Raw genomic sequence first — 26,911 nt, 5'->3', positions numbered from 1 at the left:
ACAATGGGATTTCAGTTCTGCAGCTGTATCTACTGAGATAGCACAATGGGATTTCAGTTCTCCAGCTGTATCCACTGAGATAGCACAATGGGATTTCAGTTCTCCAGCTGTATCCACTGAGATAGCACAATGGGATTTCAGTTCTCCAGCTGTATCCACTGAGATAGCACAATGGGATTTCAGTTCTCCAGCTGTATCCACTGAGATAGCACAATGGGATTTCAGTTCTCCAGCTGTATCCACTGAAAGCGAGCGAGGTTCAAGGCACGAGAGCAGGGGGCACGGGATGGGCTCCGCGCACAGAAGACAGACCTAGCCCATGGGGAAGGGAGGAGGGAGAGGGGGTTGACCCCCGCCACACTGGGTAGCACCTAGCAACACTAAGGGGCATTGCATTTATAATGGCTCTGACTAGGGAAACGTTCCCGCTGTTCTAGCAGGTAGATGGACAATAGACTTCCTAGATGGAGGGAAGGGGGAGAATTCTATCTTCAAATGGATTTATAAGTTCAAGATAATCAAGGACAGCAACCTCCCGAGCCACTGCCTGTTCACCCTGCTATCATCCAGAAGGCGAGGTCAGTACAGGTGCATCAAAGCTGGGACCGAGAGACTGAAAAACAGCTTCTATCTCAAGGCCATCAGACTGCTGTTTTCAACTCTCTAGAGACAGCAGGAGCGATAGAGAGGTGTGTTAGCCATCACTAACATTGAGTGGCTGCTGCCAACATACTGACTCAACTCAAGCCACTTTAATAATGGGAAAATTGATGTAATCAATTTATCACTTGCCACTTTATATTATTTATATTAGATAATGTTTACATAACCTACATTATTCATCTCATATGTATATACTGTATGCTATACCATCTACTGCATCTTGCCATCTTGATGTAATTAGATGTATCACTAGCCACTTTAAACAATGCTACTTTATATGTTTTCATACAATACTCATCTCATATGTATATACTGTACTCCATACCATCTATTACATCTTGCCTATGCCGTTCGGCCATCACTCATTGATATATTTTTATGTACATATTCTTATTCATTCCTTTACACTTGTGTGTATAATAAGGTAGTTGTTGTGGAATTGTTAGGTTATATTACTTGTTAGATATTACTGCACGGTCGAAAACTAGAAGCACAAGCATTTCGCTACACTTGCATTAACACCTGCTAATGTGTATGGGACAAATAAATTTGATTTGATTTGATATAAAAGAGTGAAAGAGACTGGTTTTTACATCAGAAGTTAATGGTATCTGTAGGAGACAGATGGCTGTGGAATGTGTTAGGGGAAGCGGGTGGAGATCTTTGGATTATGCCTCAAGGGGGTTGAGGTCAGGTCAGTTTCCCTTAACTAGCTGGCTGGCTCGTTATGTGACGTGTGTGATCTTACACGTTGTTTACCTAGCTAGGTTCATTGTTTACCCATTGAATATACCCATTGAATATGGCCGGTGTCAGTAAACATCTGCAAAAAAGCGTAATGAAGTTGTTGCCAGCAGAGCTGGTTAGGCTGTTTTCATGTTATCCAGAGGTAAATAAATCATCAGTCAGAGCATCAAGTGTGCGCTCAGAGAGCAAAACGAGTTTATCAACTTTCAAAGCAAATCATATCAAATGTATTTATATAGCCCTTCTTACATCAGCTGATATCTCAAAGTGCTGTACAAAAACCCAGCCTAAAACCCCAAACAACAAGCAATGCAGGTGTAGAAGCACGGTGGCTAGGAAAAACTCCCTAGAAAGGCAGGAACCTAGGAAGAAACCTAGAGAGGAACCAGGCTATGAGGGGTGGCCAGTCCTCTTCTGGCTGTGCCGGGTGGAGATTATAACAGAACATGGCCTAGATGTTCAAATGTTCATAAATGAGCAGCAGGGTCAAATAATAATAATCGCAGTGGTTATAGAGGGTGCAACAAGTCAGCACCTCAGGAGTAAATGTCAGTTGGCTTTTCATAGCCGATCATTGAGAGTATCTCTATCGCTCCTGCTGTCTCTAGAGAGTTGAAAACAGCAGGTCTGGGACAGGTAGCACGTCAGGTGAATAGGTCAGGGTTCCAGCATGTCTGGGACAGGTAGCACGTCCGGTGAACAGGTCAGGGTTCCATAGCCGCAGGCAGAACAGTTGGAACTGGAGCAGCAGCACGGCCAGGTGGACTGGGGACAGGAAGGAGTCATCATGTCAGGTAGTCCTGAGGCATGGTCCTAGGGCTCAGGTCCTAGGACCATGAAGAGAGAAAGAGAGAATTAGAAAGAGCATACTTAAATTCACACAGGACACCGGATAAGACAGGAGAAATACTCCAGATATAACAGACTGACCCTAGCCCCCCGACACATAAACTACTGCAGCCTAAATACTGGAGGCATACAGGAGGGATCAGGAGACACTGTGGCCCCATCCGACGATACCCCCGGCCCTGTCCGGGGGTATCGTCGGAATTATCCAATATAAAATGATCCAATATAAATGATCCAATATAAATGATCCAATATAAATGATCCAATATAAAATGATCCAATATAAATGATCCAATATAAATGATCCAATATAAATGATCCAATATAAAAAACACAATTTCTAAATTTGCTACATAAGTCCGAATCCAGGTTGTGAGTCACAAATGACTCAAATTGAGTAACAATGTGAAGAGAGTGGTAGAGGAAGATGGGTACAGGGTGAGGGATCCTGATAGGATGAGTAGGCAGAGACCAATAGAGTGGGATAGGAATAATATGTGCTTCAGTAAAGTGGGTTTCTTAGTATTCATAGTTGTTAACTGCTGAAATAGAATGTAGGTCACAGAAATAGAGGTTGTGGTGGCAGCTGTAGAGAAATACTTGGTATTGCAAGGTTTTACTGCAGAATATTTTAAATAGTGAAATGTGGAGAGTTTCATGAGGGCTAATAGTTGGCAGGGTCATTTTCCTTTTTCCCAATTTTGTATTACCGGACGTTCATGTCGGTAGGCTGTGACTGGCTCCACACTCCAATACATTAGGTGGCAGTGTATGCGCCTAAAAGTTGGCTACGATCCGCCAACCCAATCCCAAAGAAGAAGGTGTGGTTTACCATTTTTGACATTTACATTTTAGTCATTTAGCAGACAGAGCGACTTACAGTAGTGATCGAGAGTACTGCTTTATTGTGTTACCGGCGCTTTTCTATTACCGATCAATATGGATAAGCGAAAGCGTTCCAGAGAAGATTTACCGACCGCTGACAGTGACCATTTCAAAACCCCGGAGCAGAGCGTTTATACCGGGTTGTCGCGGGACGGGGACTTAAGGCAGTGCGATGTCGAGGACACTTGCAGATACCTGCGTCAGGCAGGTCTCGGGGCATGGGAGGAGAAATTCACAGGTTCGATTGTTGTGATCACTGTTTTGCATGTCTTCTCTAACTAGCTACATACACATGATATTTGACAGATCACTGTTTTGCATGTCTTCTCTAACTAGCTACATACACATGATATTTGACAGAACACTGTTTTGCATGTCTTCTCTAACTAGCTACATACACATGATATTTGACTGATCACTGTTTTGCATGTCTTCTCTAACTAGCTACATACACATGATATTTGACAGATCACTGTTTTGCATGTCTTCTCTAACTAGCTACATACACATGATATTTGACTGATCACTGTTTTGCATGTCTTCTCTAACTAGCTACATACACATGATGCTGCTGACCCAGCAGCAGAGTAATTGCTAAAATCAAATCAAATTGAAAAAAAAACAGTGAAATGCTGAATACAACAGGTGTAGTAGACCTCATAGTGAAATGCTGAATACAACAGGTGTAGTAGACCTCACAGTGAAATGCAGAATACAACAGGTGTAGTAGACCTTACAGTGAAATGCTGAATACAACAGGTGTAGTAGACCTTACAGTGAAATGCTGATTACAACAGGTGTAGTAGACCTCACAGTGAAATGCTGAATACAACAGGTGTAGTAGACCTTACAGTGAAATGCTGAATACAACAGGTGTAGGTAGACCTCACAGTGAAATGCAGAATACAACAGGTGTAGTAGACCTTACAGTGAAATGCTGAATACAACAGGTGTAGTAGACCTCACAGTGAAATGCTGAATACAACAGGTGTAGTAGACCTCACAGTGAAATGCTGAATACAACAGGTGTAGTAGACCTTACAGTGAAATGCTGAATACAACAGGTGTAGTAGACCTTACAGTGAAATGCAGAATACAACAGGTGTAGTAGACCTTACAGTGAAATGCTGAATACAACAGGTGTAGTAGACCTTACAGTGAAATGCTGAATACAACAGGTGTAGTAGACCTTACAGTGAAATGCAGAATACAACAGGTGTAGTAGACCTCACAGTGAAATGCTGATTACAACAGGTGTAGTAGACCTCACAGTGAAATGCTGAATACAACAGGTGTAGTAGACCTTACAGTGAAATGCTGAATACAACAGGTGTAGTAGACCTTACAGTGAAATGCTGAATACAACAGGTGTAGTAGACCTTACAGTGAAATGCTGAATACAACAGGTGTAGTAGACCTTACAGTGAAATGCTGAATACAACAGGTGTAGTAGACCTCACAGTGAAATGCAGAATACAACAGGTGTAGTAGACCTTACAGTGAAATGCTGATTACAACAGGTGCAGTAGACCTCATAGTGAAATGCTGAATACAACAGGTGTAGTAGACCTCACAGTGAAATGCTGAATACAACAGGTGTAGTATACCTCACAGTGAAATGCTGAATACAACAGGTGTAGTAGACCTTACAGTGAAATGCTGAATACAACAGGTGTAGTAGACCTCACAGTGAAATGCTGAATACAACAGGTGTAGTAGACCTCATAGTGAAATGCTGAATACAACAGGTGTAGTAGACCTCACAGTGAAATGCAGAATACAACAGGTGTAGTAGACCTCACAGTGAAATGCTGAATACAACAGGTGTAGTAGACCTTACAGTGAAATGCTGAATACAACAGGTGTAGTAGACCTCACAGTGAAATGCTGAATACAACAGGTGTAGTAGACCTCACAGTGAAATGCTGAATACAACAGGTGTAGTAGACCTCATAGTGAAATGCTTACATACGAGCCCCTAACCGACAATGCGGTTTAAAAAAATACGGATAAGAATAAGAGATAAAAGTAATAAAGAGGAGCAGTAAAAAAATAACAGTACCGGTTAGTTGAGGTAGTATGTACATGTAGGTAGAGTTAATTAAAGTGACTATGCATAGATGACAACAGAGAGTAGCAGTGGTGTGGAGAGGGGAGGGGGGGGCAATGCAAATAGTCTGGGTAGCCATTTGATTAGATGTTCAGGAGTCTTATGTCTTGGGGGTAGAAGCAGTTTAGAAGCCTCTTGGACCTAGACTTGGCGCTCCGGTACCATGTGGTTGCAGAGAGAACAGTCTATGACTTGAGTGGCTGGAGTCTTTGACCATTTTTAGGGCCTTCCTCTGACACCGCCTGGTATAGAGGTCCTAGATGGCAGGAAGCTTGGCCCCAGTGATGTACTGGGCCGTTCGCACTACCCTAAAGACTAATTTACATTGTCCTTTGAACTATAGTACCCTAGCTAGGCCAACTACAGTTGAAGTCGGAAGTTGACATACACTTAGATTGGAGTCATTAAAACTCGTTTTTCAACCACTCCACAAATTTCTTGTTAACAATCTATAGTTTTGGCAAGTCGGTTAGGACATCTACCTTGTGCATGACACAAGTAATTTTCCCAACAATTGTTAACAGACAGATTATTTCACTTATATTTCACTGTATCACAATTCCAGTGGGTCAGAAGTTTACATACACTAAGTTGACTGTGCCTTTAAACAGCTTGGAAAATTCCAGAAAATGATGTCATGGCTTTAGAAGCTTCTGATAGGCTAATTGACATCATTTGACTCAATTGGAGGTGTACTTGTGGATGTATTTCAATGCCTACCTTCAAACTCAGCGCCTCTTTGCTTGACATCATGGGAAAAATCAAAAGAAATCAGCCAAGACCTCAGAAAAAAATTGTTGACCTCCACAAGTCTGGTTCATCCTTGGGAGCAATTTCCAAACGCCTGAAGGTACCACCTGTGCAAACAATAGTACGCAAGTATAAACACCATGGGATCACGCAGCCATCATACCGCTCAGGAAGGAGACGCGTTCTGTCTCCTAGAGATGAATGTACTCTGGTGCGAAAAAAGTGCAAATCAATCCCAGAACAACAGCAAAGGACCTTGTGAAGATGCTGGGGGAAACGACATAACCTGAAAGGCCGCTTAGCAAGGAAGAAGCCACTGCTCCAAAATCGCCATTAAAAAAAGCCAGACTACAGTTTGCAACTGCACATGGGGACAAAGATCATACTTTTTGGAGAAATGTCCTCTGGTCTGATGAAACAAAAATAGAACTGTTTGGTCATAATGAGCATCGTTATGTTTGGAGGAAAAAGGGGGAGGCTTGCAAGCCGAAGAACACCATCCCAACCGTGAAGCACGGGGGTGGCAGCATCATTTTGTGGGGGGTGCTTTGCTGCAGGAGGGACTGGTGCACTTCACAAAATAGATGGCGTCATGAGGTAGGAAAATGTGGATGTATTGAAGCAACATCTCAAGACATCAGTCAGGAAGTTAAAGCTTGGTCGCAAATTGGTCTTCCAAATGGACAATGATCCAAAGAATACTTCCAAAGTTGTGGCAGAAAGGCTTAAGGACAACAAATTCAAGATATTGGAGTGGCCATCACAAAGCCCTGACCTCATTCCTAATTAACATTTGTTGGCAGAACTGAAAAGGCGTGTGCAAGCAAGGAGGCCTACAAACCTGACTCAGTTACACCAGCTCTGTCAGGAATGGGCCAAAATTCACCCAACGTATTGTGGGAAGCTTGTGGAAGGCTACCTGAAACGTTTGACCCAAGTTAAACAATTTACAGGCAATGCTACCAAATACTAATTGAGTTTATGTAAACTTCTGACCTTCTGGGAATGTGATGAAAGAAAAAAAGCTGAAATAAATCATTCTCTCTACTATTATTCTGACATTTTACATTCTTTAAATAAAGTGGTGATCCTAACTGAATTTTTACTAGGATTAAATGGCAGGAATGGTGAAAAACTGAGTTTAAATGTATTTGGCTAAGGTGTATGTAAACTTCCGACTTCAACTGTACGTATTGTATATAGTTTTTGGTGGTGTGGTTTTTATACAAGCCCCTGAGCTTCTAACTACACCTGCACACCGTTTATTTATTCATTTTTATCTGTATTGTTGTTTTCTTTGGTGCAAAAACATTTAACTACACAGTAACAAATCCATCACCTCCAGTATACTACTGGTCTGAACATTAACATGCATCGCTTGCGGTACGGTTTTGGAAGCATAGCAGGGAGAAATAATTGTTTAAAAAAAAAAGGGTTGTGGATAGGGTTCCCACACGGCCATATTTCGTATACATGTGGGTTAACCCTAACCCGTATACATGTGGGTTAACCCTAACCCGTATACATGTGGGTTAACCCTAACCCGTATACATGTGGGTTAACCCTAACCCGTATACATGTGGGTTAACCCTAACCCGTATACATGTGGGTTAACCCTAACCGTATACATGTGGGTTAACCCTAACCCGTATACATGTGGGTTAACCCTAACCCGTATACATGTGGGTTAACCCTAACCCGTATACATGTGGGTTAACCCTAACCCGTATACATGTGGGTTAACCCTAACCCGTATACATGTGGGTTAACCCTAACCCGTATACATGTGGGTTAACCCTAACCCGTATACATGTGGGTTAACCCTAACCCGTATACATGTGGGTTAACCCTAACCCGTATACATGTGGGATAACCCTAACCCGTATACATGTGGGATAACTCTAACCCGTATACATGTGGGATAACCCTAACCCGTATACATGTGGGATAACCCTAACCCGTATACATGTGGGATAACCCGTATACATGTGGGTTAACCCGTATACATGTGGGCTAACCCGTATACATGTGGGCTAACCCGTATACATGTGGGTTAACCCGTATACATGTGGGTTAACCCTAACCCATATACATGTGGGTTAACCCGTATACATGTGGGTTAACCCTAACCCATATACATGTGGGATAACCCTAACCCATATACATGTGGGTTAACCCTAACCCATATACATGTGGGTTAACCCTAACCCATATACATGTGGGATAACCCTAACCCATATACATGTGGGATAACCCTAACCCATATACATGTGGGATAACCCTAACCCATATACATGTGGGATAACCCTAACCCATATACATGTGGGTTAACCCTAACCCATATACATGTGGGTTAACCCATATACATGTGGGTTAACCCTAACCCATATACATGTGGGTTAACCCTAACCCATATACATGTGCACATTTGGGGAACTGATAGTATTTCTGATTTGCTTATCGCACCACCACCTGTGGAGCTTCTCAAAGTAATGTTTTCTTCACCTCAAATAGCAAGCAAACAAACGTCTGTTTTTACATCCATTGAGAATTACAATAGTTCCTCAATGTATTTTAAAAATCTTTCCAGCTCTCTTCCTTTCATTATAAAATATGCCTACCAGATTACTTCTTATCAGTGCTTGACTTGGACTGAAATAGGTTCTGGTACTCATTTTGGGTGCTGGGACTGTTTATATTGAGGTGCAGGAGCTCCACTATACTTTTGAGCTGATATTCTATAAGAGGAAGAGGAGCTCAAGCAATAGAACATTTGAGGTGCCGGTACTCAGCTCTGGGGAGCTCCTGTGTCTTTCCTCTTTCTCCATTCACCCAGTTAGTCAGACTCCAGGCACCAACCACACCAGGAATTCTCTTCAGGTATTAAATCTGAACATCTGTCGTCACCCCTGAGATGACTCCTTTGACGGGCTCTCTACTCCGAAGTTCAAAGTACAAAACTTTTGTTGTCCGGATTATTTTATTAAGGCCCACTGCAATGAATCAAAATAAGACCACTCTTGGTCACTCTGACAGTCTTGACTTTTCCCAGCACACACTTCACTATTTTCAACACCTCAAGTGGGTTTCCCAAATACTGTATGCATCCTTACTCAACAAACGCATCCCAACAGGAAGCGATTCGTTACCATTCATAGACGTATCCTTCACTCCAATTTTTGACAATTTCTTTTTTTGTTCCAGTTTGACACTACTGTTGTCCATTCAGAACATTAATCTTCATCAACCTTTGCTCGACGTGCTGCTTGATTCAAACTCAGCATTCACTTCCACCATTTTCCCCATCAGCCATCAGACTACAACAGAATAGTCTACCTGTGCTAATTAGCTAGCTGTGTCTCGAAACACCTGTGTGTAACCGGAAGACGGACACCACAAACATCTTGTTACTGAAAAATACTGCTGCAACTCTGTTAAACAGTGTCCAGTAAGTCTGTATTAAACAGTGTCCAGTAAGTCTGTATTAAACAGTGTACAGTAAGTCTGTGTTAAACAGTGTCCAGTAAGTCTGTGTTAAACAGTGTCCAGTAAGTCTGTATTAAACAGTGTCCAGTAGGTCTGTATTAAACAGTGTCCAGTAAGTCTGTATTAAACAGTGTCCAGTAAGTCTGTATTAAACAGTGTCCAGTAGGTCTGTATTAAACAGTGTCCAGTAGGTCTGTATTAAACAGTGTCCAGTAAGTCTGTATTAAACAGTGTCCAGTAACTCTGTATTTTGATGTGATATGAAAGTACTGCCTGCTGCAACTCTGTTAAAACAGTGTACAGTAAGTCTGTATTTTTCAGTTGTGAAATTATTTTGATGTGATTTATGTTTCTAGAACCGTATCGCAATCGAGAATCGATTTACGTTTAGATGGAGTATTTGGCTGTTTTGGGTTCCAGAGCCAATTCAACCTTTTAAACTGAACATATAAGGTCCTTGGACTATAAGCAGGGTGGGAAATTAACACCAGCCACCAGCTAAATGTTAGTACATTTTGGCATTGGCAGGTAGAAGGTCTAATATTTCCATCCACATTGGCAGGTGGTCACACAGCGCATTTCTGAGAATATTTTTGGGATCCAAAGCCCATTGTGTGTGTGTGTGTGTGTGTGTGTGTGTGTCAGCTCTGTAAGAGAATATTTTCAACATTACGGTGGTGAAAATGGGGTGGGGTGCAGCATAGGTTCAAACAAGAGAGTGAAATATGGAGACCTTGCCGGCTGGAACACACACTGATATCCACTACTGTCTGTCTCGATCTGTTGCGCTCTTTTCTTTGAAATCACTTTCAATCAATTTCACAACCATTCAGTAAGTGTTTTAACATTACAAAACATGTGCATGCATTTTCTGTGATTTCTTTATGAATTTTGCCCCCCAAAATGTGTCTGGTAAAATTTGGGCATCCACCAGCCACTACTGTTGGTAGACCAAAAAGTACATTTCCCACCCCGACCATAAGGCTTCTTTAATCCATTATTGGGCTAAGTAACCACCCATCCATCCCCCATCACAATCTACCCTCCTTACTTTCTCTATGGTATCTGTTAGTGCCCAGCATCAAGGTTGTTCCAGCCAAATAACTGAATTCATCTGATGAAGAAGAAGGTTGGTAGACTTGCACACAGGAAAGATGATCTGTCCTTTTTGTTTGGTTTTCCCCCACACAGAGCAACAGATAACAGGAGTGGGGTTACGATACCTCACAGAGACACATCTGGAGAATATGGGCATAAGGTATGTGTGGTGTGGTTTCAGTATGGGGTGGGGTCATTTCCGTGTTCCAATCTAATGTGCACCTTCTAATTTTGGTTGATTTGTTGTGACATATTTCTCTTAGTCAATTTCTTGAGGATTGTGATGTTCTGATTTTGGTGTCATGATTATGAACTGACTCTCTCTCTCCTCAGGCCTCTTGGCACACGGCTGCAGATTCTGCACTGCCTGAAGAAGCTGTGGCAGATTGCAGCAGAGACCAAGGTAACACAATAGAGGTTTTAGAGGCCCTCTTGGCTGCAGAGACCCAGGTTACACAATAGAGGTTTTAGAGGCCCTCTTGGCTGCAGAGACCAAGGTAACACAATAGAGGTTTTAGAGGCCCTCTTGGCTGCAGAGGCCAAGGTAACACAATAGAGGTTTTAGAGGCCCACTTGGCTGCAGAGCCCAAGGTAACACAATAGAGGTTTTAGAGGCCCTCTTGGCTGCAGAGCCCAAGGTAACACAATATAGGTTTTAGAGGACCTCTTGGCTGCAGAGACCAAGGTAACACAATAGAGGTTTTAGAGACCCTCTTGGCTGCCGAGCCCAAGGTAACACAATAGAGGTTTTAGAGGCCCTCTTGGCTGCAGAGCCCAAGGTAACACAATAGAGGTTTTAGAGGCCCTCTTGGCTGCAGAGCCCAAGGTAACACAATAGAGGTTTTAGAGGCCCTCTTGGCTGCAGAGCCCAGGGGACACAATAGAGGTTTTAGAGGCCCTCTTGGCTGCAGAGCCCAAGGTAACACAATAGAGGTTTTAGAGGCCCTCTTGGCTGCAGAGGCCAAGGTAACACAATAGAGGTTTTAGAGGCCCTCTTGGCTGCAGAGACCCAGGTAACACAATAGAGTTTTTAGAGGCCCTCTTGGCTGCAGAGACCCAGGTAACACAATAGAGTTTTTAGAGGCCCTCTTGGCTGCAGAGCCCAAGGTAACACAATATAGGTTTTAGAGGACCTCTTGGCTGCAGAGACCAAGGTAACACAATAGAGGTTTTAGAGACCCTCTTGGCTGCAGAGCCCAAGAAAACACAATAGAGGTTTTAGAGGCCCTCTTGGCTGCAGAGTCCAAGGTAACACAATAGAGGTTTTAGAGGCCCTCTTGGCTGCAGAGCCCAAGGTAACACAATAGAGGTTTTAGAGGCCCTCTTGGCTGCAGAGGCCAACGTAACACAATAGAGGTTTTAGAGGCCCTCTTGGCTGCAGAGCCCAAGGTAACACAATAGAGGTTTTAGAGGCCCTCTTGGCTGCAGAGCCCAAGGTAACACAATAGAGGTTTTAGAGGCCCTCTTGGCTGCAGAGCACAGGGGACACAATAGAGGATTTAGAGGCCCTTTTGGCTGCAGAGCCCAAGGTAACACAATAGAGGTTTTAGAGGCCCTCTTGGCTGCAGAGGCCAACGTAACACAATAGAGGTTTTAGAGGCCCTCTTGGCTGCAGAGCCCAAGGTAACACAATAGAGGTTTTAGAGGCCCTCTTGGCTGCAGAGCCCAAGGTAACACAATAGAGGTTTTAGAGGCCCTCTTGGCTGCAGAGGCCAAGGTAACACAATAGAGGTTTTAGAGGCCCTCTTGGCTGCAGAGCCCAAGGTAACACAATAGAGGTTTTAGAGGCCCTCTTGGCTGCAGAGCACAGGGGACACAATAGAGGATTTAGAGGCCCTTTTGGCTGCAGAGCCCAAGTGTTGCTCTTTTAATCTGAATTTTCTGAAATTCTACACATTTTACTATGGGTCAGAAATACCATTTTAAAGTTTAAAGCTAGTTTCCTGCTGTTCTACATATTTGTCATTGTGCTGAGAGAAAAGTTGCAGTTTCAAAGTTAATATCCTGCAATTCTACACACTTTGCCATGGGGCTGAGTTAACATTATGCCTTGTTCTTATGCTATCTGAGTGACTCAAACATTATAACAAAATACATGGAGGCCCCAACATTTCAGATTCTCCCTGATTTGTCTATTTTTTATTTTGGTGATTGTTAGTTCTTAAATATGATCTTATTAAAAAACAATATTGCTCCACTGTCTTTTCTACATACTTTATATCTGGTTTTAGTCATTTAAGTTTACACTGAAAACGTTTGACCATCCTGAAAATGATTAGCAAAAGGGGAAACATTGACTTTGAGCCCACATAGAGAGACTGACGGACAGGGAGAGAGAGAGAATAATCCATGGGAGAGAAAATCACCTCAACCACATTGTACTTCATTTAATTTATTTATTTATTATGGTGAAAGAAGTAAAACACCCTGAGTAATAGCTGTTTTTCTATTCCATCATGTTCTCTATTCCCTGTTTTATAATGTTTTTCAATTCTATTGCAAGTGTAATGACCCTACTCTACCCACGGCCACATAACTAGAGATGCACCCTTTTCTATTCCAGAGAGGGAACAATAGAGGAATAGTAGTATCAGCACTAAGATGTATTATTGTCTCCTGTAGGTGTTTAATGACCCCATCCATGGACATATAGAGATGCATCCTCTGTTGGTCTGTATCATCGACACCCCTCAGTTCCAGAGGCTCCGCCACATTAAGCAGCTGGGAGGAACATACTTCGTCTTCCCTGGAGCCTCCCACAACCGCTTCGAACACTCCATAGGGTATGTAGGAGTGTGTGAGTATGCACTAGCGTAGAGTACAAGTGTGGGTGCCTGAGCACTTCATAGTTTAAAGGTGTGTGGGCTTGACCTATAGAGGGTGTGTACACCTTTTTAAATCCATGATGCAGAGTGTAATGCGCAAATTGGGATTTAGTCTATGTGGTTTTAGAGGCGCTACCCTGCATTCAAAGTGTTTGTGTGGTGTCAGGAAAATAACCTCACACTCAACGTCAGCAAAACAAAGGAGATGATCGTGGACTTGAGGGAGCACCCCCCTATCCACATCGACGGGACAGTAGTGGAGAAGGTGTAAAGTTTTAAGTTCCTCGGCGTACACATCACGGACAAACTGAAATGGTCCACCCACACAGACAGCGTGGTGAAGAAGGCGCAATATTCAACCTCAGGAGGCTGAAGAAATTTGTCTTGTCATTGATTTGAACAGGCACAACAGAAAAATCCTTTTCAGCCTCTTCCTTAAGCTCTCAGTTCCCAGTGGTTACCTAGCAGGTTTCATGAGTTGGAAAATGGTTGTTATGGTTGTTGTGGTTGTGTGTTTCAGGGTGGGTTACCTGGCAGGTCTGCTGGTCCAGGAGTTGAATGAGAGACAACCAGAGCTCTTCATCTCCCATAGAGACATATTGTGTGTCCAGATCGCCGGTCTCTGTCACGACCTGGGTGAGTCTCACACACACACACACACACACACACACACACACACACACACACACACACACATATATATATATATATATATATATATATATATATATATATATATATATATATATATATATATATATATATATACACACTTTTTTCAATCTTACTGTCTCATAAATGTGATATCTCTCACTCTCCAGGTCATGGTCCTTTCTCCCATATGTTTGATGGGATGTTCATCCCTAAAGTGCGTCCAGAATCTAAGTGGAAGGTAAGACCTTTCTTTCCTCATTCTGTTTCTTTTTCGCTCTCCATGTCTGATGTTTGTGTCTATATCTTCCTGTGTTTGCTCAAAAATGTGCAGGTCACCTGTATTTGTGTGTACGCTCACCTTGTGTGTGTTGCAGCACGAGGAGGCGTCCCTGGCAATGTTTGACCACCTGGTGCGTGAGAACGCCTTAGAGCCGGTGATGAAGGAGCATGGCCTGGTCCTTCCTGATGACCTGGTCTTCATCAAGGAGCAGATTGCTGGACCACGGAACACTGTCCTTCTCAGCCAGGGAGTAAATCAGCCAGCCAGTGAGCCGGTTAGTCAATCAATCAATTTAAGAATCATGTAGGCGTGGGTTCGTTTCCCCACTTCTGACACCGATGGTAACAGAGACCGCCCGAGCGGTAGAAGTTTCGGTGAAGAGGCCCAAAGATGACGATAACAAAACAGAAAATATAAATTGGGGGTAAACTGAATAAATCAAATCATAGTAGAGCTCTCAAATGAAACCAGACCTCAATCAACGCCTGAAATCCGGCAGCATGCCATTCTGACCCTTGTTGCCTCCTCACTGAAACCTTCACCGCTGGGGCGGTAAACGTTACAATCATCTATCAGCATCAATCAGTCAACAAACATCAATCAATATTACTTCATGAATATGATTTATTTATGCTTTCTAGCAGTTAATTGTCTACGGGTTGAATTTAATTTGGAGTTTCATGCTCGGTTCTCACAGGATTCTGAGTCTGTTCTTTTTCTCTTCACAGTGGCCATATAAGGGCCGACCAGAGAAGAAGTCCTTCCTCTATGAGATTGTGGCCAACAAAAGGAACGGCATCGACGTGGACAAGTGGGACTACTTCGCCAGGTGAGTCCCCCAGTTGGAGTTTATCCCTTTTAGAAACTATGATCATTTCTGGAGTAAGCTATATTAGAGATGTAACAATACATAGGACCATTGGAGTATATTAGGAAAATAGTGCACTATGGGCAACTTTTCTTAAATTATCTTCAGGGCCTAAAATGAACAACTGCCAAATGCGGGTAGATTTTGGCATTGGCAGGTAAGATGTCTATTTCACCAGCCATGTTGGTGGGTGGTCAGGGCTCCACAGTGCGAGCATTTCACTCGCATTTGTGAATAAAAAGTATGATCACATTTACAGTGAGGGGAAAAAGTATTTGATCCCCTGCTGAATTTGTACGTTTGCCCACTGACAAAGAAAGGATCAATCTATAATTTTAATGGTAGGTTTATTTGAACAGTGAGAGACAGAATAACAACAAAAAAATCCAGAAAAATGCATGTCAAAATGTTATAAATTGATTGGCATTTTAATGAGGGAAATAAGTATTTGACCCCCTCTCAATCAGAAAGATTTCTGTCTCCCAGGTGTCTTTTATACAGGTAACAAGCTGAGATTAGGAGCACACTCTTAAAGGGAGTGCTCCTCAGCTTGTTACCTGTATAAAAGACACCTGTCCACAGAAGCAATCAATCAATCAGATTCCAAACTCTCCACCATGGCCAAGACCAAAGAGCTCTCCAAGGATGTCAGGGACAAGATTGTAGACCTACACAAGGCTGGAATGGGCTACATGACCATCGCCAAGCAGCTTGGTGAGAAGGTGACAACAGTTGGTGTGATTATTCGCAAATGGAAGAAACACAAAAGAACTGTCAATCTCCCTCGGCCTGGGGCTCCATGCAAGATCTCACCTCGTGGAGTTGCAATGATCATGAGAACGGTGAGGAATCAGCTCAGAACTACACGGGAGGATCTTTTCAATGATTTCAAGGCAGCTGGGACTATAGTCACCAAGAAAACAATTGGTAACACACTACGCCGTGAAGGACTGAAATCCTGCAGCGCCCGCACGGTCCCCCTGCTCAAGAAAGCACATATACATGCCCGTCTGAAGTTTGCCAATGAATATCTGAATGACTCAGAGGACAACTGGTGAAAGTGTTGTGGTCAGATGAGACCAAAATGGAGCTCTTTGGCATCAACTCAACTCGCCATGTTTGGAGGAGGAGGAATGCTGCCTATGACCCCAAGAACACCATCCCCACCGTCAAACATGGAGGTGGAAACATTATGCTTTGGGAGTGTTTTTCTGCTAAGGGACAGGACAACTTCACCGCATCAAAGGGACGATGGACGGGGCCATGTACCGTCAAATCTTGGGTGAGAACCTCCTTCCCTCAGCCAGGGCATTGAAAATGGGTCGTGGATGGGTATTCCAGCATGACAATGACCCAAAACACACGGCCAAGGCAACAAAGGAGTGGCTCAAGAAGAAGCACATTAAGGTCCTGGAGTGGCCTAGCCAGTCTCCAGACCTTAATCCAATAGAAAATCTGTGGAGGGAGCTGAAGGTTCGAGTTGCCAAACGTCAGCCTCGAAACCTTAATGACTTGGAGAAGATCTGCAAAGAGGAGTGGGACAAAATCCCTCCTGAGATGTGTGCAAACCTGGTGACCAACTACAAGAAACATCTGACCTCTGTGATTGCCAAAAAGGGTTTTGCCACCAAGTACTAAGTCATGTTTTGCAGAGGGGGTCAAATACTTATTTCCCTCATTAAAATGCTAATCAATTTATAACATTTTTGACATGTGTTTTTCTGGATTTTTTTGTTGTTGCTATTCTGTCTCACATATGATTTGGAACAGTATTTGCAAATGTACACAGCTTGTCCTTCTACATTAGCTGCAGTGAAATGTCTCCACACATCAGATAGTGCCTGTGGCCTTTTCCTGTGAAGATTAGAAAAACATGAGTAAAAGAACAACAAATACAATTCCATATACAGATAAATAATTAAGTAGTTAGATTAAACAACTCATTTGTCAGATAAATGTTTTAAAATGAAACATGTATGAAAACAGCTGAATTAACAGGCTCAAGCTAAAACCCACATAGTAGCAATAACTAGCAGAAATTGTTAACAAGTTAGAAATGATTTAAACACACTTTGATGTAGGCTACTATTTACTAGTTAACCAAAAATAATCTGTCATAAAATATATTCACCCCACCCAGTATTGTAATCAAAACTTACCAGAAAGCATGTAGTCCTTGGCTCAGACAGTGTAGTAGTGTGGGCTCAATAGCATCTCATTAGAGTACCAGATCTTGAGAATCAGCTGTACATGTGATGGAAGAATGCACTGTGCATGCAGAGGGTTGCAATTCCATTGAATTGGGGATAGTTTAACCAAAATATGCCACAAGACCTAGAATTGCCTAATGTGTATCCCATAAAAAAGGTTCACTGTTATAAAATAACTTTTTTTTAATGAATTTAAGCAAAATTCCCGGGCTTAACTTCCCATGGAAAAATTCCGGGAAAGTTTCCGACCCTTTGCAACCCTAGTCTCGAGGAAATGCATAAACATTTACATTTTGTTTAGTGAGATCTTTTTTTTACATAAATGACAACAAGAACATTGAAATTATTATTTATTTTTATTTTTAAACAACATTTTAACATAATGGATACATCAAAAACAGTTTGACAGGTAAAGGAAAACCCAGACAAAACCAACAGAGACTCCCTCACTTTCTCACCCCACAGGGACTGCTTCCACCTGGGTATCCAAAATAACTTTGACTACCGTCGCTTTCTCAAGTTTGCCCGTGTGTGTGAGGTGGACGGGAAGAAGCACATCTGCACCCGAGACAAGGTAAATGCTTCAGCTTGGCCCTCGATTACACCTCCCATTCATTCCCTTCATTTATGTTTTCCTTCAACTTTTCATTATTGGTAAAGTAGTTAGGGATTAACCTAGTTTAGTGGTGATATCCATGTGTGTTGTCCACATACAGGAAGTGGGTAATCTGTATGACATGTTCCACACACGCAACTGCCTGCATAGAAGAGCCTACCAGCACAAGGTGGGCAACATCATAGAGACAATGTAAGTACTCTCACCTCAGCAGGTGTTTTAATATAGGTAACTGCCAAAATAGAGTAAACACCAACACAGTATCTTAATAGGCTGTTGGGCCACTACGAGCCAGAACAGCTTCAATGCACCTCGGCATAGTTTCTAAGTGTCTGGAAGTCAATTGGAGGGATGCGACACCATTCTTCCACAATAAATTCTATCATTTGTTGTTTTGTTGATTGTGGTGGAATATCCCATAAGTGTTCAATTGGGTTGAGATCTGGTGACTGAGACAGCCATGGCATATGGTTTACATCATGTTCATGCTCATCAAACCATTCAGTGACCACTCATGCCCTGTGTGTGGGGGTATTTGTATCTTGTATTTATTATGGATCCAAGGCGGCGGCTACTCTTCCTGGGGTCTGGCAAAATGAAGGCAGTTATACAATTTTAAAAACATTACAATACATTCGTTACAGAATTCACACCGAGTGTTCAGGCCTTTACTCCACTACTACACATCTACAACACACTGAGTGTTCAGGCCTTTACTCCACTACTACACATCTACAACACACTGAGTGTTCAGGCCTTTACTCCACTACTACACATCTACAACACACTGAGTGTTCAGGCCTTTACTCCACTACTACACATCTACAACACACTGAGTGTTCAGGCCTTTACTCCACTACTACACATCTACAACACACTGAGTGTTCAGTCCTCAGGCCTTTACTCCACTACTACACATCTACAACGAAAAATCAGTGTTATCTTGTGTATGTGCCTATGTTTGTTACTTCACACTCCCCGCTGTTCCATAAGGTGTGTTTTTATCAGCTGTTTAAATCTGATTCTCCTGCTGCATCAGTTACCTGATGTGGAATAGAGTTCCATGTAGTCATGGCTCTATGTAGTACTGTGCTCCTCCCATAGTCTGTTCTGGACTTGGGCACTGTGAAGAGACCTCTGGTGGCATGTCTTGTGGGGTATGGATGGGTGTCTGAGCTGTGTGCCAGTAGTTTAAACAGACCTCTGGTGGCATGTCTTGTGGGGTATGTATGGGTGTCTGAGCTGTGTGCCAGTAGTTTAAACAGACCTCTGGTGGCATGTCTTGTGGGGTATGTATGGGTGTCTGAGCTGTGTGCCAGTAGTTTAAACAGACCTCTGGTGGGGTATGTATGGGTGTCTGAGCTGTGTGCCAGTAGTTTAGACAGACCTCTGGTGGCATGTCTTGTGGGGTATGTATGGGTGTCTGAGCTGTGTGCCAGCAGTTTAGACAGACAGCTCGGTGCATTCAACATGTCAATACTTCTCGGTACCTTCAGCTTGTCAACACCTCTTACAAAAACAAGTAATGAGGAAGTCAATCTCTCTTCCATGAGATTGACATGCATATTATTAATTTTAGCTCTCTGTGTACATCCAAGGGCCAGCCGTGCTGCCCTGTTCTGAGCCAACTGCAATTTTCCCAAGTCCCTCTTTGTGGCACCTGACCACACGACTGAACAGTAGTCCAGGTGCGACAAAACCAGGGGAAGAAAATGTCTCAGGTTTTTGCCTGCCAAATGAGTTCTGTTATACTCACAGACACCATTCAAACACTTTTAGAAACTTTAGGGTGTTTTCTATCCATATATAATAAGTATATGCATATTCTAGTTACTGGGTAGGATTAGTAACCAGATTAAATCGGGTACGTTTTTTTATCCAGCCGTGAAAATACTGCCCCCTAGCCCCAACAGGTTGACAGCATGCCACTGCCTTTACTCAAAGCCTAACCCTAACCCTTTACTCAAAGCCAGTGACATGTCATTAGTAAAGATCGAAAAAACAGCTGCCCTGGGGAATTCCTGCTTCTACCTGGATTATGTTGGAGAGGCTTCCATTAAAGAACCCCCTCTGTGTTCTGTTAGACAGGTAACTCTTTATCCACATTATAGCAGGGGGTGTAAAGCCATTATAGCAGGGGGTGTAAAGCCATAACACATACGTTTTTCCATCAGCAGACTATGATCGATAACGTCAAAATCTGCACTGAAGTCTCACAACACAATCATTTCCTCATCAATTTCTCTCAGCCAATCATCAGTCATTTGTGTAAGTGCTGTGCTTGTTGAGTGTCCCTATGAGCGTGCTGAAAGTCTGTCAATTTGTTTACTGTGAAATAGCATTGTATCTGGTCAAACACTATTTTTACAGAAGTTTACTAAGGGTTGGTAACAGGCTGATTGGTCGGCTATTTTAGCCAGTAAAGGGGGCTTTACTATTCTTAGGTAGCGGAATGACTTTAACTTCCCTCCAGGCCTAAGGGCACACACTTTCTAGTAGGGTCAAATTGAAGATGTGTCAACATCATCCCCTGTTATCCACAGTACTTCCATCCAAGTTGTCAGACCTCAGTGGCTTGTCATTGTTGATAGACAACAATAATTTGTTCACCTCTTCCACACTCACTTTAAGGAATTCAAAAGTATAATTATTGTCGTTTCATAATTTGTCAGATATACTTGGATGTGTAGTGTCAGCGTTTGTTGCTGGCATGTTATGCCTAAATTTGCTAATCTTGCCAATGGAAAAAAATCATTAATGTAGTTGGCAATATCAGTTGGTTGTGTGATGAATGAGCCATCTGTTTCAATGAATTATGGTGCTGAGTTTGCCTTTTTCCCAGAATTTAATTCAATGTGCTCCAAAGCTTTTTACTATCATTCTTTTATTTTATTTATCTTGGTTTCAAAGTGTGGTTTCTTCTAACCAAACCCTGAGAGACATGATATCTGGATCCATGTTAAACTAACCTCTAACCCAATCCTGAGAGACATGATATCTGGATCCATGTTAAACTAATCTCTAACCCAATCCTGAGAGACATGCTATCTGGATCCATGTTAAACTAACGTCTAACCCAATCCTGAGAGACATGATATCTGGATCCATGTTAAACTAACCTCTAACCCAATCCTGAGAGACATGATATCTGGATCCATGTTAAACTAACCTCTAACCCAATCCTGAGAGACATGATATCTGGATCCATGTTAAACTAACGTCTAACCTGAGAGACATGATATCTGGATCCATGTTAAACTAACCTCTAACTCAATCCTGAGAGACATGATATCTGGATCCATGTTAAACTAACCTCTAACCCAATCCTGAGAGACATGATATCTGGATCCATGTTAAACTAACCTCTAACCCAATCCTGAGAGACATGATATCTGGATCCATGTTAAACTAACCTCTAACCCAACCCTGAGAGACATGATATCTGGATCCATGTTAAACTAACCTCTAACCCAATCCTGAGAGACATGATATCTGGATCCATGTTAAACTAACCTCTAACCCAATCCTGAGAGACATGATATCTGGATCCATGTTAAACTAACCTCTAACTCAACCCTGAGAGACATGATATCTGGATCCATGTTAAACTAACCTCTAACCCAATCCTGAGAGACATGATATCTGGATCCATGTTAAACTAACCTCTAACCCAATCCTGAGAGACATGATATCTGGATCCATGTTAAACTAACCTCTAACCCAACCCTGAGAGACATGATATCTGGATCCATGTTAAACTAACCTCTAACCCAACCCTGAGAGACATGATATCTGGATCCATGTTAAACTAACCTCTAACCCAATCCTGAGAGACATGATATCTGGATCCATGTTAAACTAACCTCTAACCCAATCCTGAGAGACATGATATCTGGATCCATGTTAAACTAACCTCTAACCCAATCCTGAGAGACATGATATCCCTCCCAAGCTTCATTATGGACCCCTCATGTCTCCTTTGTAACTAATGTTCCTATACTCTGAGTATAACAATGTTCAACGTTTACCCCAGGATCCAAGAGTGTGCAAAGCTGTCATCAAGGCAAAGGGCGGCTACTTTGAAGAATCTCAAATATAAAATATATTTTGATTTGTTTAATATTTCTTAATTTTGATGTCTTCATTATCATTCTACAAAGTAGAAAACAAAGGGAAAAACCCTGGAATGAGTAGGTGTGTCCAAACTTTGGACTGGTACTGTATATCTGTTTTATTTCCTATCTTTTATACATTCATACAGGTTCTCAGAAATTTCGTTTTTTTTCTGCTGTATGTTATATGTTGAAAATGAGATGTTATATTGTCTTTTTTCAGGATCACAGAGGCCTTTATCAAGGCGGACCCCCACATCCAGATTCAAGGTTCAGGGGGAAAGATGTTCACCATCTCCACAGCAATAGACGACATGGAGGCCTACACTAAACTCACTGGTCCGTTCAACCCCATAGAAATATAAAGTGTACAATGGCTCTGGTCTGTTCTACTTACCCAGACAACCAGAGCTTTGAGAGTTTTATGCGTCAAGGCTGTCCAAACAGGCTGGGTTTGCCATACCTGTTTTTTTTGTGTGGTACATTCCTGTCCATACAATTACTGCTGGCTTTGGTTTGCATGATTACCTATCATCTTCCCACGCTCCTTATCACCTTGTCTCTCCCTCTCCCCTGTCTCTCTCCCTCTCTCCTCCCTTCCCCTGTAGACCATGTGATTGAGCAGATTCTGTACTCGTCGTCCTCTGAGCTGGCTGAGGCCAGAGAGATCCTCCAAAACATCACCTGCAGACGCCTCTACAAGTGTGTGGGAGAGACACAGGCTGAGAAGCGCGTGGAGGTTTCACAGGTGTGTGTGTGCGTGTGTTTGGAGAGAGGATATCCTTCCAGGGCTTACTAGCGGAGCTTTCTACGAGATTCATATTATGTGCCTCCAGGGGCGAAAATCTGATATCCACTTTGGAGGGGACAATTACATGAGATTTTCTCAAGAGCCATTCCTGAGGGGGACACCAAAAGTAGTGCTGTAACACATAGCCTACATTGTAATATGGTAAATGTATATTGAGGAACCAAAGAAATAAGGTGTTTGCCGTACTCCTAACTACCGGTACCCAAAACTACACAACTAATCACAACAGCAATACCATTGCCTTTAACAAATCTTAGTTCAGTCACCAGTTTAAGTTGAGAGTGGGGGTATCCATGGCATTTTCCAATTATGTTCCTATTTTACAAGTCAAACAAATTGAGAACCTTTCATAATGTTGCCAAACAAAGACTCAACAAACTTACCTGAGACTCCCTGTCTCTGCCAGTCTGTCCCTGCATATCTGTCCCCAACTCTGCTATCTGTGTGCCATCTGTTGCCTGCTCTGCCTAATGACATCATTGTGAAACATTTCCATTAGAATTTCATTTCTTTCTTATGAACATTTTATCAACTAGTCTGAGATATTAGGCTACTAGGGTTCTTACTTTGCGTTTTGGTGTATTGAAAAATACTCTGATGTCCGTCTTTTATTTTTCTGCCATTTTTCTACCTGGCTGGCTGGCTGGCTGGCTACACACACAGTGTGTAGGTTATTTACAGTAGGAGATGGGCTTCTATCATCTTCAATCATTCTATTTGGGCTTCGATCTAAAAGGTAGCTAGCAAATGTGAAACAGATTAAAATGACAAGAGTTGACAGCTGTATGAGTTCACCATTTACACAACATATGCTGCAACCTTTTGTAATTTTAATAGTTTGTTTCATATTGGCTGGCTTCCAACAATAGCTGAATTTGCAAAGCTAGCGAGCACCAATTCAGTTTCAGTGGTGTTTGCTATAATCTTTGCTACCCGGGTTAAATAAAGGTGAAATAAAATAAATAAATAAAAGTTCCCTTGCGACAATTTAGCTTTTGCAACGAGACCATTAAATATATTTAAGACAATGGTAGAAGAGAGTGTAGTTCTGTTCAGTTTGGACTTCAGTTTATCGCTAACCTTATCACAGGGACTTTGAAGCAGTAACTTACATCATCTGCATGCTGATTCCATCTTTGACGAGGCCACATAAATGGAATTGGTACTAGCTAGCTTAATAGTTAATATTTGCGCGCTAGCTCTGCATATTCAGCTAGTGTGTGTGCACGCGATTGACTGGATGAACCTCACGGCAGTTACGTGCATTGAGTGCCTTTCAGACAGTAGATACGACCTCTCTGTTACCTAGCAAGCTAAGGAACTGGCAATGGATCAAACCATTGTGAGGCAAAGGGCGGGGGTGTCGCAATCTTTTGAAACTTAAAAACGCGCTATTAAGTGTCTATAATCAGCACAATTGCTTTCATTGCGTATTATGAATATTATTTAAATGACATAGTTATGTTTCAGTGATATATTGGGGGGGACAAATCATATTTTTCCCAGGATGGGGGGGTCGTGATTTCCGCCCCTGTGTGCCTCTCATCCTCGTCTTCTCTTCCCCCAGGAAAAGCTCCTGGACTGGGCAGGCTGTGTGGCGAGGTCCAGGCCTCAGAATGACCTTCAAAATGTTACTCTGCAGCCAGGGGACTTTGTTGTCCATGTGAGTGTCCAGTCTTTTCACCTCAATCAGGGAACTGATTGAATACATTTTACCATACCATCCCCCCCGCCTTCTCTATAGGTAACCCTTTGTTACCAGTTGCTCTGTTGAAAATGGGTATCTCTTTGCATGTCCATCTCTCCTCCCTATCTTTCTCTCCATCAGATCATCAACATGGACTGGGGTATGAAGGAGAAGAACCCCATCAACAACATGCGTTTCTACTGTAAGAACGACCCAACCAAAGCTTACCAGATCAGCAAGGACCAGGTCACTACTTCAATGCACTTACGTATACCTATTTTAGAATTATCCAATAATCTTTGGAGCTTGGAAACATGATATAAGGCAATTGTTGTTCCTGTAGGTGTCCAAGCTGCTGCCAGAAAGGTTTGCTGAGCAGCTTATCAGGGTCTACTGTAAGAAGACTGATGAGAGGACCATGGAGGCAGCTAAGAAGAACTTTGTCCAGTGGTGTATGGATATGAACTTCTCCAAACCTCAGGTCAGGAGGCCTCGCTCTTTCCTTTATATATCATTTTACCTCAAGCTTTTAGCGTTTTTACATTGTGTGAGGAAGATGACAGTGCAAGGCCAAGCCAGCTAGCTATCACTATCTTACCTGCACCACACAGAGTATTTTCCCAATGTTTAAAATTTACACTGGTATCCCTGTGTGTTTGTGTTCACATTTGTTTAGGATGGAGATGTGATTGCACCAGAGCTCACCCCTCTTAAGGCAAGCTGGGCACACAACAATGACACTGAGGATAATGAGGGGAGGAAGAGGCTGGGCCACTGAGGATAATGAGGGGAGGAAGAGGCTGGGCCACTGAGGATAATGAGGGGAGGAAGAGGCTGGGCCACTGAGGATAATGAGGGGAGGAAGAGGCTGGGCTGCAATCAATGATGACCAGACTCTTTTAAGAGGAAGATGAGAAACAACAGAGAATCCTTCTGTTTACGGCAGTGGTTACCAATCATGGTCTTTGAGGGCCACAGGGTATGCAAGGTTTTGTTCCAACCCAGCACTAACACACTTGGTTCAGCTAATCTAGGTCATTAAGATGAACTGACTAGCTGAATCAGGTGTGTTCACGATGGGTTGGAACAAAAGCCTGCACACCCTGTTGCTCCCTAGGACCAGGGGTTGGTGACCACCACCTCAAGAAAATGTGAGTCAGGCTTTCGAAAGAAGTCACTTTACTCAGGGTTCTGTTCACTCTGATTCAGTTTTCCAGGGATTAGATCATGTAGTCTTTCTTTTATTTACTTTTGATGTTTTATTTCAAGCGTACATTTTAGGTTTGGTTATCTTAACGTTATGCTATTTCATGATAAGATAAGTGTAGGAGTATGTGAGTATACATACCTGTTCTCCCAGGCTATGCATGTTGACGTGCCACTATCACACATGGCTCTTTCAGATAGCCAAGCAACGACTTTTACATATTTATCCATCCTGGTGGAAGTTACTCTTTGGACAATCATGCTTTACCTTGTAATACTCCCAAAGCTGAATGGGAACTTATCCTTGGTGTTATATTGATCAACATGCAAACAAACAGGTAACCGTTGTTTGTGTTTCAGGGCATTGTCTTTCTTTTATGCATGGTTTCTACGCTGTTTTAGTTGTTATATACCCAGCTACCATAGTTAGCCTGGTCATGCATATCTACAGTATGTAGGCTAAAGTAGGAGTTGGCTAAGCACATACAGATCAAAGATCAGGGTACAATGTAGCTTAATTATCTTCAGAAAAGCCACCACTTTAACTGACAAACAATGTTAAGTTATCATATTATCTTCATCCATGTACCCTACTGAGGCAAGCAGCTATCTGTCTAGTGTTTGGTATCATTTGGGAGTCTCGTTATCTTCATTTAAACAACATGAACACAATGTTTACCCTAAAGTCTGCCTCGATGAGCCCACAGCTGTTGATCAGACAGACATGTTTGTTGATTTAAGTTATGCACTTTGTTTTAAATAAATAATATAATTTTGAATGAAAGACTAATGAGGTGGAGAGTCTCACTTTTTGAAGGGTTTTGTAATACAGAATGTAACCGGCCACATCTGCGAAATACAACCCTCTTCTCTGCCTGGCTATCTGAGTTCTGTTTCCTTAGAACTTTGTGTAGAAGACAGCTCTAGCATCCTGAATCCTCAATTTAACCATTATAGGGGTGAACAGAAAACAAATCTCGGTTAACCCAGAACAAAAATCTTGCGTTATTTGATCAGCTGCGTGATTTAGTTCTGGGTCCATACCTATTAGAAA

General features: G+C 42.4%; 1 protein-coding gene across 1 annotated transcript; it reads left to right on the top strand.

Annotated features, from left to right (window-relative positions):
* The first annotated feature begins 3,053 nt into the window (after window positions 1-3,053).
* On the top strand, window positions 3,054-26,647 carry LOC145875878 (deoxynucleoside triphosphate triphosphohydrolase SAMHD1-like). Its single transcript, XM_082971689.1, has 16 exons — window positions 3,054-3,382; window positions 10,682-10,748; window positions 10,922-10,991; window positions 13,211-13,371; window positions 13,934-14,049; window positions 14,235-14,305; window positions 14,442-14,621; window positions 15,076-15,176; window positions 17,891-17,999; window positions 18,142-18,233; window positions 22,377-22,492; window positions 22,762-22,901; window positions 24,532-24,627; window positions 24,793-24,897; window positions 24,995-25,132; window positions 25,328-26,647. The coding sequence occupies exons 1-16, from the start codon at window positions 3,199-3,201 to the stop codon at window positions 25,427-25,429; spliced, it is 1,848 nt and encodes a 615-aa protein (XP_082827815.1). The 5' UTR covers window positions 3,054-3,198; the 3' UTR covers window positions 25,430-26,647.
* Window positions 26,648-26,911: the final 264 nt, after the last annotated feature.

The sequence above is a fragment of the Salmo salar genome, unplaced genomic scaffold (genome assembly GCF_965601325.2).
Source record: "Salmo salar unplaced genomic scaffold, fSalSal1 ptg000378l, whole genome shotgun sequence".
Taxonomy (NCBI): domain Eukaryota; kingdom Metazoa; phylum Chordata; class Actinopteri; order Salmoniformes; family Salmonidae; genus Salmo; species Salmo salar.
Note: the sequence above shows the minus strand (reverse complement) of the source record. Positions and strands in the feature narration are given on the sequence as shown.